Below are 17,215 nucleotides of genomic sequence, written 5' to 3'. Positions count from 1 at the left end.
ACCTTGGCGTCGACGAGCTGTCGGCGCATATATTACTAGAAAATCTGATCAGATACTTTTGAAACGTAAATACATGTGGATGATTTGGTTGACCATTATTAATTATTGCGTGGTAGAGGGTAATTTTCCGTGGGGAGATTACAGGTGCTGCTCATGCATGGTTGTTTACATCTTTAGGCACTTTTAGTGGAGCTCTGAACAGTCAAAGGGACTGTGTCTGTGATACAATATTACAATATCCACAGACAATATCTGTCTTCAGGAGTTCTGGGAACCGGGGTGATGCAAAGCTTTTTTTGATGTGTGTATATGATTTAATATACAGTTTGGAAGTTAGGAGATGAGGTACTGGCAGAAATAAAGCTTTGAGGACGGGGCGTGAGTCGTGCTTGGGTAGCCCAGGTGGTAGAGCTTGGTAGAGCACTTGCCCACGAAAGGCAAAGATCCTGAGTTCAAGTCTCAGTCCGGCATACAGTTTTACTCTGCCAGGAAGTTTCATATCAGCGCACACTCCGCTGCAGAGTGAAAATCTCATTCTGGAAACATATATTACTTGCCATATCATCCTATTAGAAATATCTTTAAAAACAGTAGTTTTGAGTGCATTTTTGAATGGATATTTTAAATATGTATTTTTATAATGTATTTTGAAAGATATTTTGATTTTTACAGATTTACTTGTATGTTCCTCTCGTGCTGTCATATCTATGTCATTGTTTACTGCTGTGCTTTAAACACAAGTTTAAGTACTATAGTAGAGCCACATTAATCTTTAGGCCTGTCAGCCAACTTTAAATGTAAATCACCATACTGGAAGGAGAATATGTACTTCATGTGATGTCAGTGTAAGTTTCCTGTATTGCCTCAATTTTTATCTTTTACAGTGTATATTCTGATGATGCTCTTGTTAATCTGAAGAGTGAAACCAGTCAATACAACAAAAAAAGTGTGACTTGTAGCTGTTTTCAAAAATTTAATTTGGATATTGCATAATTAGAAAATCTGCCCAAATGGAAACTCAATATGAGGCCTCTGCAGGTGCTGATAACGCTTCTCACATGATTATGCAGCTTCTCTGTCTCCTTCACAGTGACCACTTAATGTCCTAATCTGTTCATGCCTTTTTTATGTTGTATCAGACCTGGTAACAACACAAAACATAAAAAACAGTAATGCACTCTTATGGCCATTCTACCTGTTGCAGGTGTGTGTGTGTGTGTGTGTGTGTGTGTGTGTGTGTGTGTGTGCGCGCGCGCGCGTGCATGTGCGGGTGCGTGCATGTGTGTGCGCGTGTACGTGTGTGCATGTATGCATGCTCTGTTACATTAACATCTGATCAGTCTTCAGAGTGCTTCACTTTCTTGGCCAGGCAGTGTATATAATTATTACTCTTGACTCCAGTAAAACTTACAGCAATATCATAAACTTTCTTTCCGATTTTTCACAGTAAATAGGTATCTAGGTATCTAATTAAATTAGATGCTTTATTTCAGTAACAAATTTGGTTCTTGTTACATAATTTAATAGGTAATTTGAGATAATTTTGTGATAGAGCAAGGAGTACTGGTAGTCTTGCGTGAAGTTTGAAAAATACTGGAGAGGCACTGGCAATAGTCAGACTGTGAGGACGGGGTGCCAACTGTACCAGGGTAGTTCAGCCAGGAAGAGCATTCCACTGAATGGTGACATTTCAGGTTTGAATCCTGGTCCGAACCAAGTTTTAGACTGCTAGGAAGTTCCAAATTACAATGCAGTTGTGGTAATTGAACTGAGAGGTATTTGACAAGATATCAGGCAGATGTCGGTCCATCCTGTGTTTACCCGAGTCAGCGCTGTCACGGTCTCCTGTGCTGGATGTAATGCAGCTACCCTCGGAATGACAGGAGCACTTCATTTGCAGCTGATGCCGTTGTATGTGGTGGACACAATGAGCGGCATGCCGGGCTTGCCGGGCCTCTTCGTCGCTGGCATCTTCAGTGGTTTCCTGAGCACCGTCTCGTCGGCCGTCAACTCGCTGGCTGCCGTCACATTGGAGGATTACTTTAAGGTGAGGCCTACTGCAGCTGCGATGAGAGGAATATGTGGGCTATGGGTGGATGGATGTCATATGTCCCTGTATTGAAAACAGTTGATGTATGGTGTTTGTGCACATGTATGTGTGTGTGTGTGTGTGTGTGTGTGTGTGTGTGTGTGTGTGTGTGTTTGTTTTTAAATGCATTAACTGGATGGGCCTACTTTCTTATTTGTTTTGAATTGTAGATCATTTTTGTTGTCTGGAGCCTGGTTTGCGCAGGAGAAGATACAGGAGAATGAGCATCTGCCAAGAAATGTTCTGTCTTTTGTAAATGGTACGTAAGCGAACAGCCTTTGATTACATTTGGTTCACAGTTACTTACACTCTCACTTGTTCCACTGGTTGAATTGGAGTGAGTGATGGAGTGGTCTGGAAAAAAAACCAAGTAATGTTGGTGATACAGCACTATATGTATCATATATGCTTCTGGGAGCCAAGTGATCCACACAACAAATGCGAAACAAAAAGAAATATGATAAGTAGATAGTTGCCAAAGCTCTTACAGGTCCAGCTGGGGATGTGAGAATGATGATAAATCCATTACATGCTTCTATCAGGTGAGAACGGAGCCAATAAGTACAAGCTTTCTTGTTTCTTCTTGTTAAAAAGGAAAAGCATAACATAATTCTGCAAAAGTAAACAAGTATGAATGTGTGTCTATTGTGCTGACTAAACTAAAAATGTACAAAATATTTTATCATTCTCTCTGCTTAAGAGCATGGTAGCTGTAATTAAATTGATGATGCCTGTCATTTTAGAGGTTTTAATGTTAGACCTGAATAAATAAATATCTTTTTCATTGATTATGCAATCTCTCTTCTAGCTCATTTGACACGTTTACATACATTTGATGCGTCATTAATCATACTTTCACATTATAATCATTATAAGTAGTAGCGCGCATGATAATGGGATGTTCGTGCTAGAACACTTGTCTCATTAAATTTAATTTCATGATTCCCATCTCGAAAAACATGCTCAGCTACGGCCGATTTTTTGATGTGTCCTAAGCGACAGTTTCTTTTATGTTCAGCTAAGCGTGTATTTACACTTCTTTTCGTTGTTCCAATATATACTTGTCCACAACTGCATGGAATTTTGTATACCCCAGGTGTTGCTAGGGGATGTCGGGCGTCTTTTGCAGTTCTTAAATATTCCTTAATCTTCTTGGTGGGTCTGAAGATTGTTTCGATCCCATACTTGGCCAGAACTTTCCCGACACAGTCCGTAACCTTATTAATAAATGGTAGGAAAACTTTTCCAGTAGGTGACCATTGTTGCTCTGGACATAGCTGATTTTGTTGGCTCTGGCCACCAAGGTTTTAATGACACCTCTTTTTTGCCTAGGATGATGGTTAGATTCCTTGTGAAGGTATCAATCCGTGTGAGTGTTCTTTCTATATACTTTGTGGCCCAGCATCCCATCCACCCGTTTAATTACCGACACATCCAGGAAATTGAGTTGACCATTGCTCTTTTTCTCCATCGTAAACTGTATCTTCGGATTAATGCTGTTCAGGTGCACCAAGAAGACATCCAACTCTTCTTCACCATGAATCCACACTACAAATGTGTCATCAACATAGCGGTACCATTTAGCACGCTTTTTACTGGCAGTCTGCAGCGTTGGCTGTTCGAAGATCTCCATAAATAAATTGGCAGCAGCTGGGCTGGGAGGGCTTCCCTTAGCCACCCTGTCGATCTGTTCATAAAACTAGTTATACTGGAAATAAGTTGTCGTCAGGCAGTGTTTAAATAAAGCCACTATGTCAGTCGTAAAAATATCTGCTATATATGAAATAGCTTCGTTTACAGGCACAATGGTAAACACTACATCGAAGCTCACAAGAATATCACTTGGGCTGATGTTAATCTCCCTCAGTTTTTCAATAAAATGCGCCGAGTTGTTAATGTAACTGTCCGTTCTGCCGATGTGTGGTTGCAGCAAGCAGGTGAGATATCTGGCCACCTCTTGTGTCGGAGATCCTATGGCACTCACAATTGGTCTCAACGGGACCTGTGGTTTATGCACCTTTGGGAGTCCAAAAAGTCTTTGTGGATAAGCTTCGTTTTGCAGAGTTGTTTTTTATCATCCAAAGAAAGAGAAGATTGTTTCACCAGTTGATTGGTATTTCTCAATATTTTGGTTGTAGGATCCTTCTGAAGCTTTTTGTACATAGTGGGATCCAAAAGGTCACTAATCTTCTTGTGATAATCTTCGGTGTTCAGCAAAACCGTAGCATTTCCTTTATCAGCTGCAAGTACAATAATGCTCTTACGCGCATTGATCTCCCTCAGTGCCCTCCTTTCCGATTGAGACAAATTGCTGGTAGATGGTTTCGCTTGGCGTAATATTCTGGCTGTTTCAGTCCCGATTTCATCCGCGGAGTGCGATGGTAACAAACGGATCCCTGCCTCCACATTCGCTATAATGTCCTCCTTAGGAACCTTTAGTGGCGTGACTGGAAAGTTGCCTCCTTTCGACAGAACTGAATGTTCCTCTTTTGTTAATTCTCTCCCAGACATGTTAATCACAGTTCGAGAGTTGCCAGCGACTGATGTTTCACCTCTGCCTTTCTGTAGGCCATCGAATTTCCTCTTTTGCCTATTAGTTGCCATTTCTGCACTGAGGTCCATGGTCCTGAACCATAGACAGTCCACCTTCCAGTCATAACACTGCATTATGTTACTGATGTATAAATGGAGATGTAAGAGCTTACTGCTAGTTTCCGCTAGTTCTCGCCGCTTATGGTGAATTCGTTCAGATATCGCTGAGACTGCCATCCGTGCTTCTTCACAGAGCAGGCAAGCCACCGACCTCCACACTCTGTTAACTGGCACAGACATTAAACACCTTGTCACCGACTTTAGATTCCACCACCCTTCGACCACTGTCCGTAGATGCTAATGACGGTAGTATGGCAAAATCCAATGAGCTGTGCAGTTTCCACAGTGCTCGTAGCCACTTGTTCTCACATCAGATACCTACAGTGCACCAGGCTGCACTGAATCTGGCAATAGGCAGCGGCCTCACAATTTTGGCCTATCGGTGTAAACACGGATTACTGTCACGATACCGTGAGCAGACTGCCGAGAGACCACCGCCGGAACATTGCGGAGACAGGTATCGGTTCCCGTGCTACTGCAGGGGCTCTGCGTACGTGGTCGCTAGCCAGCTGTGCGATTGCCATTCATGACGAAACGGTGACGCAGTTTTGCGGTGTTCGGCAGCCACTGTACGTGCGGTACCGAGGCCACCCGCTGGGGGAGTCGCGGTCGCCGCTTGTGGGGAAGCTGCTGGCACTGGTGTTCGGACTGCTGTTTCTGGGACTGGCTTTCATGGCGCAGTTCCTCGGTGGCGTGCTGCAGGCCAGCCTCACGATATTCGGCGCCGTCGGCGGACCCGTGCTCGGCTTCTTCTCGCTCGGCATGTTCCTGCCCCACGCCAACGAGCCGGTACGTACTCCTCGTCCTGCTGCCTCGCCAGAGACTCTGCTAGAGAGGTCTGGTGTGTAGAACTGGGATGCCGAGGTATACCGGTAGTTAACTCTCTTATCTATTGTTATTGGCACTGTGATGAAATAACTGAAGTAAAGCAGATGAGACATAGCAAACCTGACAAACTCCCACAGTGATCTGTTTGTACCATTACCCCTCAGTGTTCCCAGAAGTACATACAAGAGACGACATGAGACCTGTTTTTCTGTCAGTGTTGAAATAAATGATTTTGTTTTATCTGCCATTCAGTGTTAATTCATTATCAGGGTTTGTTGTGGCTTGCACAAGGCATCTACAGATGCGGAAGAGATTTTAGGGTTCAAATTTCGTTGTGTGTACTATATTAAAGGATCTGTAACAGGCAGGTTACTTCTTTTCTCCACATTTCATTCAATCTTTACTGATAATTTACATCTATATTTCTACCATACACATCACTGTGAAGTGCGTAACAGATGGTATGTCCCACTGTACCAGTTATTAGGATTTCTTCCCATTGCATTCACGTACGGACTGCAGGAAGAATGATTTTTGAATGCCTCTGTTCATGCAGTAATTATTCTAATCTTACCCTCACAATCCCTATCTGAATTGTCGCATCCTGTACAACACAATGCACCTTGCCTTTATGCTACACGGAAACTTACTTCCAAAACATGTCAGACTGTAACTGGTGCTGCTCGCCAAGGATCAGTGGGTCCAAAACATCCAAAGATATTGCTTGCTGTAAGTATCAATCACATCGTAAATATAAGCAACTTCTTGCATATTTCATTTATAATTAATTTTTAATTTTTGTAGTTCAGTATCAGCCCGCATCTCGTGGTCGTGCGGTAGCGTTCTCGCTTCCCACACCCGGGTTCCCGGGTTCGATTCCCGGCGGGGTCAGGGATTTTCTCTGCCTCGTGGTGGCTGGGTGTTGTGTGCTGTCCTTAGGTTAGTTAGGTTTAAGTAGTTGTAAGTTCTAGGGGACTGATGACCATAGATGTTAAGTCCCATAGTGCTCAGAGCCAGTTCAGTATCCAATGTTAATGCCAACAGTAGCAGTAATTGTGGTGATGGTGAGGAGGAGGAGGGGGAGAATGTTTCTAGTTACATGAATGCACAAAATATGCATGACAGTTTTAAAATTACATTATTTGTGTGAAAATATTTTTCCTTATATAAATTTTTGTTAGTTTGTGTGTGAATGTTACACTAATTTTTTAATGTTGTAATCCAAAAAAATTGTGGAAGATATCTTGTTGTACCATAAAGGAAATTAGGAGTCTATCACATACTTCACTGATACTATCGAGCTGTTCCATTACATACTGAACATCACCAACAAACTGGTTACATACAGCTCTCCCCAAACACGTCATGTCTAAGCTGCTTAATGACTGCAACCTTCATCACTTGAACCTGCTTGCTGTGTTTGAGCCTCGGTCTCCCTCTGCAATTTCTGTCCCCCATACTTACCGTCCGTTACCAAACTGATGATTCTTTGATGCCTCCAGATGTGTACCACTCATCTGATCTTTTTTCAGGTGTGCCACAATTATTTTCTCTCCATTTTGATTTGGTACCTCTTCCGTAATTATCCAAACAACCCACATGTCTCTTAGCATTCTTCTGTAGCACCCATTTTGAAAACGTTCTATTTTCTTTTTGTCTGTAGTGTTTATTGTTTTTGTCTAACTTCCATATAATGACACATTCCAAACAAATTCTTCCAGAAAAAACTTACTTAAATATGTGTTAGAAATTAAGGTATTTCTCTTTTTCAGAAAAGTTTCCCTTTCCCTCCTTCATCCTCTCTGCCCTCATTGTCACAATCAGTGGCTCCTTTTCATTCTGGTGTCCAGGTGAGCTACCCCTCCTTCTAACATTCCCCAATCTATCCATCTCTGTTCCCTGAGAAAGGAACTAATAGTGCCATAGTGCCAACTGCAATGATTAGCCCTTTTGCTTTAGATCGGTCTATAAAATAATTGTCAATTAGGATGAGCAGTACTCTGATAGATCCTTAAGTGTGAATAAATGAAAGATAAAAGGTATTATAAAAGGAGGGAACCTGATAGCACTCAGTTAAAAAATGGATGATAGCTTGTGTAGGCTTTCATATCACCTGTCCGAAGATAATACTAAGAATGATTATAAAATGAAATCTCGAAACCAGTTGTAGCAAAAGTTCTGAAAAACCAGGACTTGGGAGGGTCCTGAGAATATGCAATACATGTGTGAAGGGAAGGAAGGAAGAAAGAAAGAAAGGAAGGAAACATTAGTATTTAATCCAGTCAACATTGAGATCAATAGACGGAGCAGAAGCTCAGGATGTTCAAGGATGTGGAAAAAAATTTGCTATGCCCTTCCAAAGGCATCATCCTGGAGTTTGGCTGGATTCATTTTGAGAAATCATGGAAAACCTAAATGTGGATGACGAGACACAGATTTGAACTGTGGCCCTCCCAGGTAGGAGTCCAGCGTGCTAACCAATGCACCAGCTCGCTTTGTATCTGTAAAGGAATTGACGCATGAGACACCAGTTTTAGCCATGCAAGACTGCTATTCCAGTGTTAAGGTCAACTTACTGACCTGACGGCAGCCATCCGTGAAACTGAGACAGACATTGCGAGAATTGTAACAGCTCAGTATATGTCATATAACAGTTTTAGCTTACTGAACTTGCACATAAACATCTGCACCTTCTGCTGCTTGATAGTTGAATGTGGTGCACTGTTATTAAATGATATCCCAACACTGTGGAACAATGTGTTCGTTTCTCTTCACATTTATTAACACACAGCTCAGTTGATGGTCAGCTTTGTGAACTATAGAATGTCCGTATCTTTGCCAACATCATTAAGCGGCAGCAATCAGTAAAAAGTCCGCCAACACAAATGACACTGTTTTGCACTATTCCATTGTTGTTTCACAGTTGTGGGGCTATACCAATTCCTTCGTTTTTGCATCAGCTAGGTTGGTGATTGACATATGTCCAAGTGATTAGCAGTAACATAAAATAAACAGCGTGTTAGGAAACAAACAAAATTCATGGGTCACGCACGAAAGTGACACAGATGGTGAGCTAGCAGCAAAACCCCCTAATGAAGCTGTTCTCTACGAGTTAATTAGTAATCAAATAATTGGTTGGTTGGGGTCTGATGCAGCTGTATACCATGGGTCATTACCGAGAAGTAACACCTATCCTTGGCAACAGATCGACGTAATGAAAGTTTATTTCATTATAGTTTAGTTAAGCAATGCTTTAGCAAGGGTATGTAAGTTTATTATACGGTTGTGTAATCAAACTAAGATTAAACAATGATTTTGCTCACACATCTTAATCTCGGTATCATAAAGACCACTACTCTTTACAAGTGTACAAAGTATACCGTATGCCAGCTTGTGTTACGAAAAATGGTGAACCCACTGCATGGTTAAGTTCGTTTCCCGTTGCTTCACTTTTAAGGGTAGTAATCAGTGACATTTTTCCTCGTTACTTTTCTTAACAATCGACACAAATTTCCCAAATACTTTGGTATCAGAAATGGCAGTATTAGTCTTGCCCAGATTGCATAAATATCTACAGATGCCCACGAGGCTTTCTCATCCTTCAGTTCTTTCTGCTCACCGTCAACTGAAAGAGCGACGTGAACTTTTCTCAGATGCCTGCAGACTCTTTTGACTATTTTTCATCACCTCTTCCCACTGAGGCCTACTGCTACGTGACGGTTTTGCAGGGAGCCATAACGGGCCTTGCCACAGGGCTCGCCTTCTCCATGTGGGTCGGCTTCGGCGTCCCCCGGCCGGACGCAGTAAGGCTGCCCACGAGGACGGATGGCTGCGACTTCAACATAACGGCCACACCGCCGCCGCCCACCCAGGACCCAAGGTTGGCCGCAGCATCTCCTCAAACATTTCCGCAGCGTCATAAATTAACACTGTACTTTTGGGTGCTCAGCAGAGTTGTCAGTTCCATTATTCCACACGATACTTCAACGACTGACGCAGTCATCTTCTTCAGTTGACGTGAGATGTATTGTTAAGTGTACCTGCTACCTGGACTCTCACAAAATTCAATTTTTTTCCCTTTTTTCACACATTATATCACCTTTGCTATCACCTGCATGACATTAAAATATTTAGTTTATAACCTTGAAGGCACACATTCTTTTGATCCCCTTGGGGGAAGGTTTGAGTCATAAGTTGTTAGTTCCACACCTCACGGGTTCCATGCTACAGAGGAAAAACTTTGCTTATTGATATGTAATTTTTAATAGCACATAGAACCTGTTTTGGGGTCTGGATTCTTCTTCATAGATCTCATTTCTTAGTAACAGTATTATGAAAAGGATAGTTGCTACTCACCATATAGCAGATATACTGAGTTGCAGACCGAGCGAGGTGGCGCAGTGGTTAGACACTGGACTCGCATTCGGGAGGACGACGGTTCAATCCCGCGTCTGGCCATCCTGATTTAGGTTTTCCGTGATTTCCCTAAATCACTCCAGGCAAATGCCGGGATGGTTCCTCTGAAAGGGCACGGCCGACTTCCTTCCCCATCCTTCCCTAATCCGATGAGACCAATGACCACGCTGTCTGGTCTCCTTCCCCAAACCAACCAACCAACCGAGTTGCAGACAGGCACCAGAAAATGAGTGTTTGGCCAACAAGACCTCATTGGGCGCGCTTCCCCCCCCCCCCCCCCCCCCCCCTTTCACACACACACACACACACACACATAGACATGCAAATGGGGCTCACTCATAGATGACAGCAGTCTCTGTCTGATGAGGCCACAAACCAAGTCAGGTCTCAGTAGCCAGAGACTGCAATTATCTTTCTCATAATGTTATTACATTCCACACTGGATTTACCTTTTTTTTTTTAAAGAAAGTCATACGAGGGCTGTTCAGAAAGTAAAGTCCAATCAGTTGCAAAAAAGGAAACCACAGTGGAAGCCTGATGAAGTTTTGCACAGATCTGTAGGACAGTGTCTGTAATACACCTGTCGATTGCGCATCACGTCGCTCCCCACAGTTCTGAGTGCACAGTGAGCATGTAAAGATGCCCCATTTTGGAAGGGAAGGGGGGGGGGGGTGCAGAGAGATTCCCAAGGATTCCACCTAATGACTTATTTTGTACTAATTGGTCTATTTTGTTGAGTAATGGAGGGAAGTTCCCAGATTTTAGTTCCTTACATGGGTGCTGAAAGACATGTTCCCATGTTCTCATAGAATATGACTTTGTTTTTGACTTGGAGATATCTTTTTGTAAAGAATGATGTTAAAATTTGTATCACACCACTATTTATAGCCGAGTTTGACTCCTAGCTCCTGCTGCACTGCTTCACATGTTTGTTTTACTGAGATGACACAATTTTTTCTGAAATACACATTCTCTTGGTGTTCCAGATATTTTGCTAGCTGGTATGTAGTGGGTCTTCTAAAGCCACCGTGTCCTGCTGTATGATTAAAATATGTTTGAATAATTGTTGCAATAAAAAGTCACACGTCTGTCTGTGGACACGATATGTAGAGTTGACTAAAAGAAATTGCAGGGCTCAGGCGCTAGAAATATTTCATTAACATAGTGAACAATAAATAGTTAAGAATAACACTCATCTTAAGTACATTGTTGTACTTGTTGTTCTTGCTTGCTGTCTGGAAAAAAATGGGGTATGATTTTACCAAAAGGGTGTTTGGATCTTGAAAACGTTTCAGAACAATATATCCTTCTCCTTCTTGGTCTCAGTATACTAGCACAATTCATTCATGCAATAAAATAGTCAAAAATGCATTTCTGTCATGTTCTCAGAATTATCTAATCAGGTATAAAATAAAATTCTTAAAAAAAAATAAAGAAATAAATAAAATAATAAATTTCAGTTTTTCAGATTTGTTCACACATAAACAATGTGTTTCACATGGGTGCAATGGAGAGAAGTTGCAGTTTTGCCTCCACATGTCTGATCATCAACACAGTTACAAAACGGGTTCCTTTCTCCACAGCTCACTGCCAACTACCTCCAGTTAGAGAAACATAAACCAAAGATATAAGATGGATTGTACAGTATCACTCATATCGGTATTTGTTCACAAATGGAATGTGTATAATACTTTAATCAAATAGTAATTGAAGTTTTGTTAAGCTTGAATAATCAATTAGTGTTAGATGCAATAAATTTAAAATGGGGTTTTAACAGTTTTAAATATTCATAAGACCAAAATTCTCTGCTGATAATTGATAAATGGGAACATAATTTTTCACATATGGTTATCAGTATTTCATCCTGGAAACTCAAAATACAAACGCATAGGCTTTCAGAAATAAAGGAATATAGTTAAATGTGACATAAGAAACATGGGTCCCCAAACACCAAAATAAATCAATAAATTAAAACTAAGGAAATACACTTTGCTATTGTTACAAAATATTATAATAACAAAAGATATATTACTTTATACATTAGTTCCCGCTGAATCACTATCCGATGTACTCCAGAACTACACAGGTGTAGGCTCATTGTACTGTGCCATTATTACGAACTATGGGCATTCCAGCAAAGCCTTCCTCGTGTAGTGTCATATCATGAGAGCACTGCTGCAGAATTATATCATCTACAAGAAGTGTATTGAAATAGAGGTCAGTTGGATTGGTACACTGAGTGGGCTTTGTAATCAACTCCTGAGATACAGGGGGGGTGGGGGGGGGGGGGGGGAGGTTACATACAAATAATTACTCAATATCTACTGAAATTAGTACGCCTGTATGGAAAATGGCATCCACAGTCTTTCACTCACGTCAACAAAGATAAGCAATGTGGCTTGCAATATTAGAGATGTGATGTGCTTCTCAGAAGGTCAAGTGTATGTAGCATATCTTACATCGGGCAGACTAGTAGAACAATTGAGAACAGGTTCACTGGCACACCCAACTAAAACAGCTTGGCAAATCAGTTGTTGCTGAGCAGTGCCTCTGATATAATCTCAAGCTGAAATGCTCTGAGGCCAGTGTCCTCGTGTAAACACAAAGTTTCTGGGACGCTGTAATTAAGGATTCTAGCAATACAAAGAAGTCCAAAAAGTTTAGTAAACTGGAATGGAGATAGCAGTTTAAATAAGGCTGGGCACCTTGCCCACCAGGGGTGGTAAACACTGAAGGCATTTGCATTTCACGGAATATCAGTGCGGTCTCTGAAAAACAAAAGAGGATCACAGTGTGTAACTGGCACTAGGAATCAGTCCCAGCTACGAATAACTGTGCGACGTAGACAGTGTTTCGGTCCGGTTGTAGGCCAGGCAGCAAGTGTGCATAGTGACCCAGCTAGCAGCTCCCAAAGGTGACGACTGTGTCTGTTGTTGAAATATCATACAGGAACGTGCATTTCACAACTCAGCTGATCACCTGGAAGCACAGTGTCAAGAGCTTCACTGTCCACGGTGGTGTCGGCCTGCAGTAGTAGTGGGGCAGTGAGGAGGTTGTGGACAGTGGGTGCCAAAAGTCACCAGAGCAGGCATGGAGCAGCTACTGCCACATCTCGTACACTTTCTACCTTCCATAGCATATAGGACTTATATTCATAAATCTTTTTAATAAAATATCGAGTAACAGTTCAGCGATAACTTCAGCCTGGGATAATGTTAGCCACAGATAATGCAGTGTCAACACCACAACCTGCCTTCCTTGGTTCTCACCTGGAACTAAAAGAGAAAATTAGTGAAGATCAGCTTTGCACTACCTGTCTTAGTTAAGGCTGTAGATCACGAGTGTGTAAAAAGAGCACCGATACTATTACACTAAACGATATAAGGATTGGTTCCAGTGTTTATCACCACATGTTCCCATTGCACACCTGGACATGCACAAAATGTGAACATATATTTTGTTATTTATTATTATTATTATTATTATTATTATTATTATTTGTTATTGCTGTTGTTGTGGCCTTCAGTCCAGAGACTGGTTTAATGCAGCTCTCCATGCTACTCTAGCCTGTGCAAGACTCTCCATCTCTGAGTAACTACTGCAACGTACATCCTACTGAATCTGCTTACTCTGTTCATGTCTTGGTCTCCCTGTATGATTTTTACAGCCCCTTCCCTCCCACCCCCACTTCCCTCCAGTACAGAATTGATCACCTGGTATCTCAGAATGTCTCCTATCAACCGATTCCTTCCTCTAGTGTGGTTGTGCCCCCCAACTGTATTTAGTACCTCCTCATTAGTTACACAATCTAGGCATTAAATTTACAACACTCTTCTATAGCACCCCATTTCAGAGGCTTCTAGTCTCTTCATGTGTGAACTCTATCATCCGAACATGGCTACATACACTGATAAAAATAGCTTCAGAAGTGACTTCCTAAAGCTTAAATTGATACTCAATTTTAACATAATTTCTCTTCTTCAGAAACGCCTTACTTGCCATTGCCAGTCTAAATTTTATGTCCTCTCTACTTCAGTCATCCTAAGTTATTTTGATGCCCAAATAACAAAACTCGTCTACTGTTTCAAGTGTGTCATTTCCTAATTTAATCCCCATAGCATAACTTGGTTTAATTAAACTATATCCAATTATCCTTGTTTTGCTTTAGTTGATGTTTATCTTATATCCTCCTCTCAAGACACTGTCCATAATTTTCAACTGCACTTCCAAGGCCTTTGCTGCCTCTGAGGGAATTACACTGTCATTGACAGACCTCAGAAGTTTTATTTCTTCTCCTTGAACTTTAATGCCTACTCCAAATATGTCTTAGGTTTCCTTTTCTTCTTGCTCAATGTACAGATTGAATAACATTAGTGATAGGCCTACAATCCTGCCTTACTCACTCAATGACTGCTTTCCTCTGTTCCTTCAACTGTTATAACTTCCACATGGTGTAAATAGCCTCTTGCTCCCTGTATTTTACCCCTACTACCTTCAGGATTTAAAAGAGAGCATTCCAGTCAAGGCTCTCAAAAGCTTTCTTAAGTCTACAAATACTGTAAATGTAGGGTTGCCTTTCCTTAATGTATCTTCTAAGATAAGTTGTAGGATCACTATTGCCTCATATTTTGCTGCATTTCTCCAGAATCTATACAAACTTTCCACCAGGTCAGCTTCTACCAGTTCTTCCATTCTTCTGTAAAGAATTTGTTTTAGTATTTTACAACCATGACTTACTAAACTGATAGTCTGGTAATATTCACACACGTCAGCAACTGCTTTCATTCTAATCAATTCTAACTTCTTGATTATTCTTAACATTTCTGCATATATGAGTACTTCAATACATTTATACTGTTCCTAATAATTTATTGAAAAGCTATTGAAACACTGTGTACCTTCCACCTACAAGCAACTATTAATGAAATACAATGTCCCATAAAATGAGATTAACATAAAATCAGTAAAGAATATGCAGAAAACATTCAAATGTGGCTCATAATAGTGGAATGAAGCATCACCTGAGAATAAAAGGATGGAAGTATGAAAAAATGCACAGTGTATGGGGTAGTTTAGTAAACGGAAAGAGTAGCGTTCAATTAAAATTCCGTATTGGCAGTAGAAATGTTGGAACACGTGAGGCTATACTGACCCTATGACTTATCTTAGAGAATAGATTAAGGAAAGGCAAGCCTGTGTTTGACAAAGTTGATTGGAATACTCTCTTTCAAATTCTGAAGGTGGCAGGAGTAAAATACAGGGAGAGATAGGCTATTTACAATTTGTACAGAAACCAGATTGCAGTTATAAGACTTAAGGGGCATGAAAGGGAAGCAGTGGTTGGGAAGGGACTGTGACAGGGTTGTAGCCTATGCCCAATGTTATTCAATCTGTATATTGAGCTAGCAGTAAAGGAAGTAAAAGAAAAATTTGGAGTAGGAATTAAAATCCATGGAGGAGAAATAAGAACTTTGTGGTTTGCCGATGACATTGTAATTCTGTCAGAGACAGCTAAGGACCTGGAAGAGCAGCTGAACGGAATGGACAGTGTCTGAAAAGGATGATATAAGATGAACATCAACAAAAGCAAAACGAGGATAATGGAATGTACTCGAATTAAATTGGGTGATGCTGAGGGAATTATATTAAGAAATGAGATGCTTAAAGTAGTAAATGAGTTTTGCTATTTGGGGCACAAAATAACTCACAATGGTCAAAGTAGAGAGGATATAAAATGTAGACTGGCAATGGCAAGAAAAGCGTTTTTGAAGAAGAGAAATTTGTTAACATTGAGTATAGATTTAAGTGTCAGGAAGTCGTTTCTGAAAGTATTTGTATGGAGTGTAGAAATGTATGGAAGTGAAATGTGGATGATAAGTAGTTTAGACAAGAAGAGAATAGAAGTTTTCAAAATGTGGTGCTACAGAAGAATGCTCAAGATTAAATGGGTAGATCACATAACTAATGAGGAGCTATTGAACAGAATTGGGGAGAAGAGGAGTTTGTGGCACAACTTGACTAGAAGAAGGGATCGGTTGGTAGGACATGTTCTGAGGCATCAAGGGATCACCAATTTAGTATTGGAGGGCAGCGTGGAGGGTAAAAATCGTAGAGGGAGACCAAGAGATGAATACACTAAACAGATTCAGAAGGATGTAGGTTGCAGTAGGTACTGGGAGATGAAGAAGCTTGCACAGGTTAGAGTAGCACAGAGAGCTGCATCAAACCAGTCTCTGGACTGAAGACCACAACAACAACATCGGCAGTTATATCGTGATGTCACACTCACCCCACTCCTGGGATCCACATGTTACACGTATGTACAATACGTATTATCCCCCACATTGCAGCGAGTACTTCTACCTGTACCGCGTGTCGTACCTGTGGGTTGTCGTGCTGGGATCCCTGCTGACACTCGTCGTGGGCGCCGTCGCATCGTGGGTGGCGGGCGTCACCTGCGGGGGGGACCGCAGCGTGCCGCCGCCAGACCCCGACCTCTTCGTGCCGCCAGTCCGGAGGGCGCTGCTCGCGAGGAGAGGGCACAGGGTGAGTGGCAGTGGTAACAGTGGCAGCACTGTCTCCAGCTGAGCGATGCCCTGACAAGTGATTAGGCAGTCAATTTCAGATATAATCTGTTTGGAGACACATTTACTGTTGAATTAAAAGCTGTTTTAGTGGTGGAGTTAATTATGAAGTGTTTCTGAAATAAACCTCTTTCACTTGTATATGAACTATTATGGGAACACAAAAACTTTCGTGATTTAAAATCACATCTTCAGGTGTACAAGATAGGAAATGTACAATGAACATTATGATAAATAGATAGCTATCCTAATAACCTATGCTGATGACAACCAATATGAAATACACATCAGTGAAATGTTTAACCCCTGATACAAAAAGGAGTGGGGGACGACATCTCAAAGTAAAGTACTGTTACCCACAACAAGCGGGATGTCGTAATTCAAATTGACAGGTTGAAAACTGAAATATTAAATGTGCACCTACCTACAGTGAAAAGAGCAAAATAACAAAACAAGAAAAGTAAAAGCCCCAGCTAGATACATTGAACGCCCCTGGTTATGAATCCTCACTTCATACTGGGAAGCTGCAGACAGCAATGCTTCAGCCTGCTCAGTGTGCCAGTGTGTTCATGTGTATCACGGAGGGCACTAGCATCACCGTGCACATAGCAGGGAAAGCTACAAACATTTTTATTCAATCAAAATA

General features: G+C 41.4%; 1 protein-coding gene across 1 annotated transcript in view; it reads left to right on the top strand.

Moving 5' to 3' along the window:
• LOC126426633 (putative sodium-dependent multivitamin transporter) overlaps window positions 1-17,215 on the top strand; it is a 67,534-nt gene that overhangs the window by 38,305 nt on the left and 12,014 nt on the right. The window contains exons 2-5 of the mRNA XM_050088521.1: window positions 1,901-2,047; window positions 5,306-5,530; window positions 9,298-9,449; window positions 16,336-16,531. Of these exons, the coding sequence (XP_049944478.1) occupies window positions 1,901-2,047; window positions 5,306-5,530; window positions 9,298-9,449; window positions 16,336-16,531 (720 nt within the window). The remainder of the gene's footprint in view (window positions 1-1,900; window positions 2,048-5,305; window positions 5,531-9,297; window positions 9,450-16,335; window positions 16,532-17,215) is intronic.

The sequence above is a fragment of the Schistocerca serialis genome, chromosome 11, assembly GCF_023864345.2.
Source record: "Schistocerca serialis cubense isolate TAMUIC-IGC-003099 chromosome 11, iqSchSeri2.2, whole genome shotgun sequence".
Lineage (NCBI taxonomy): Eukaryota > Metazoa > Arthropoda > Insecta > Orthoptera > Acrididae > Schistocerca > Schistocerca serialis.
The sequence above is the reverse complement of the archived record's forward strand: the minus strand, read 5'-3'. Positions and strand labels throughout refer to the sequence as shown.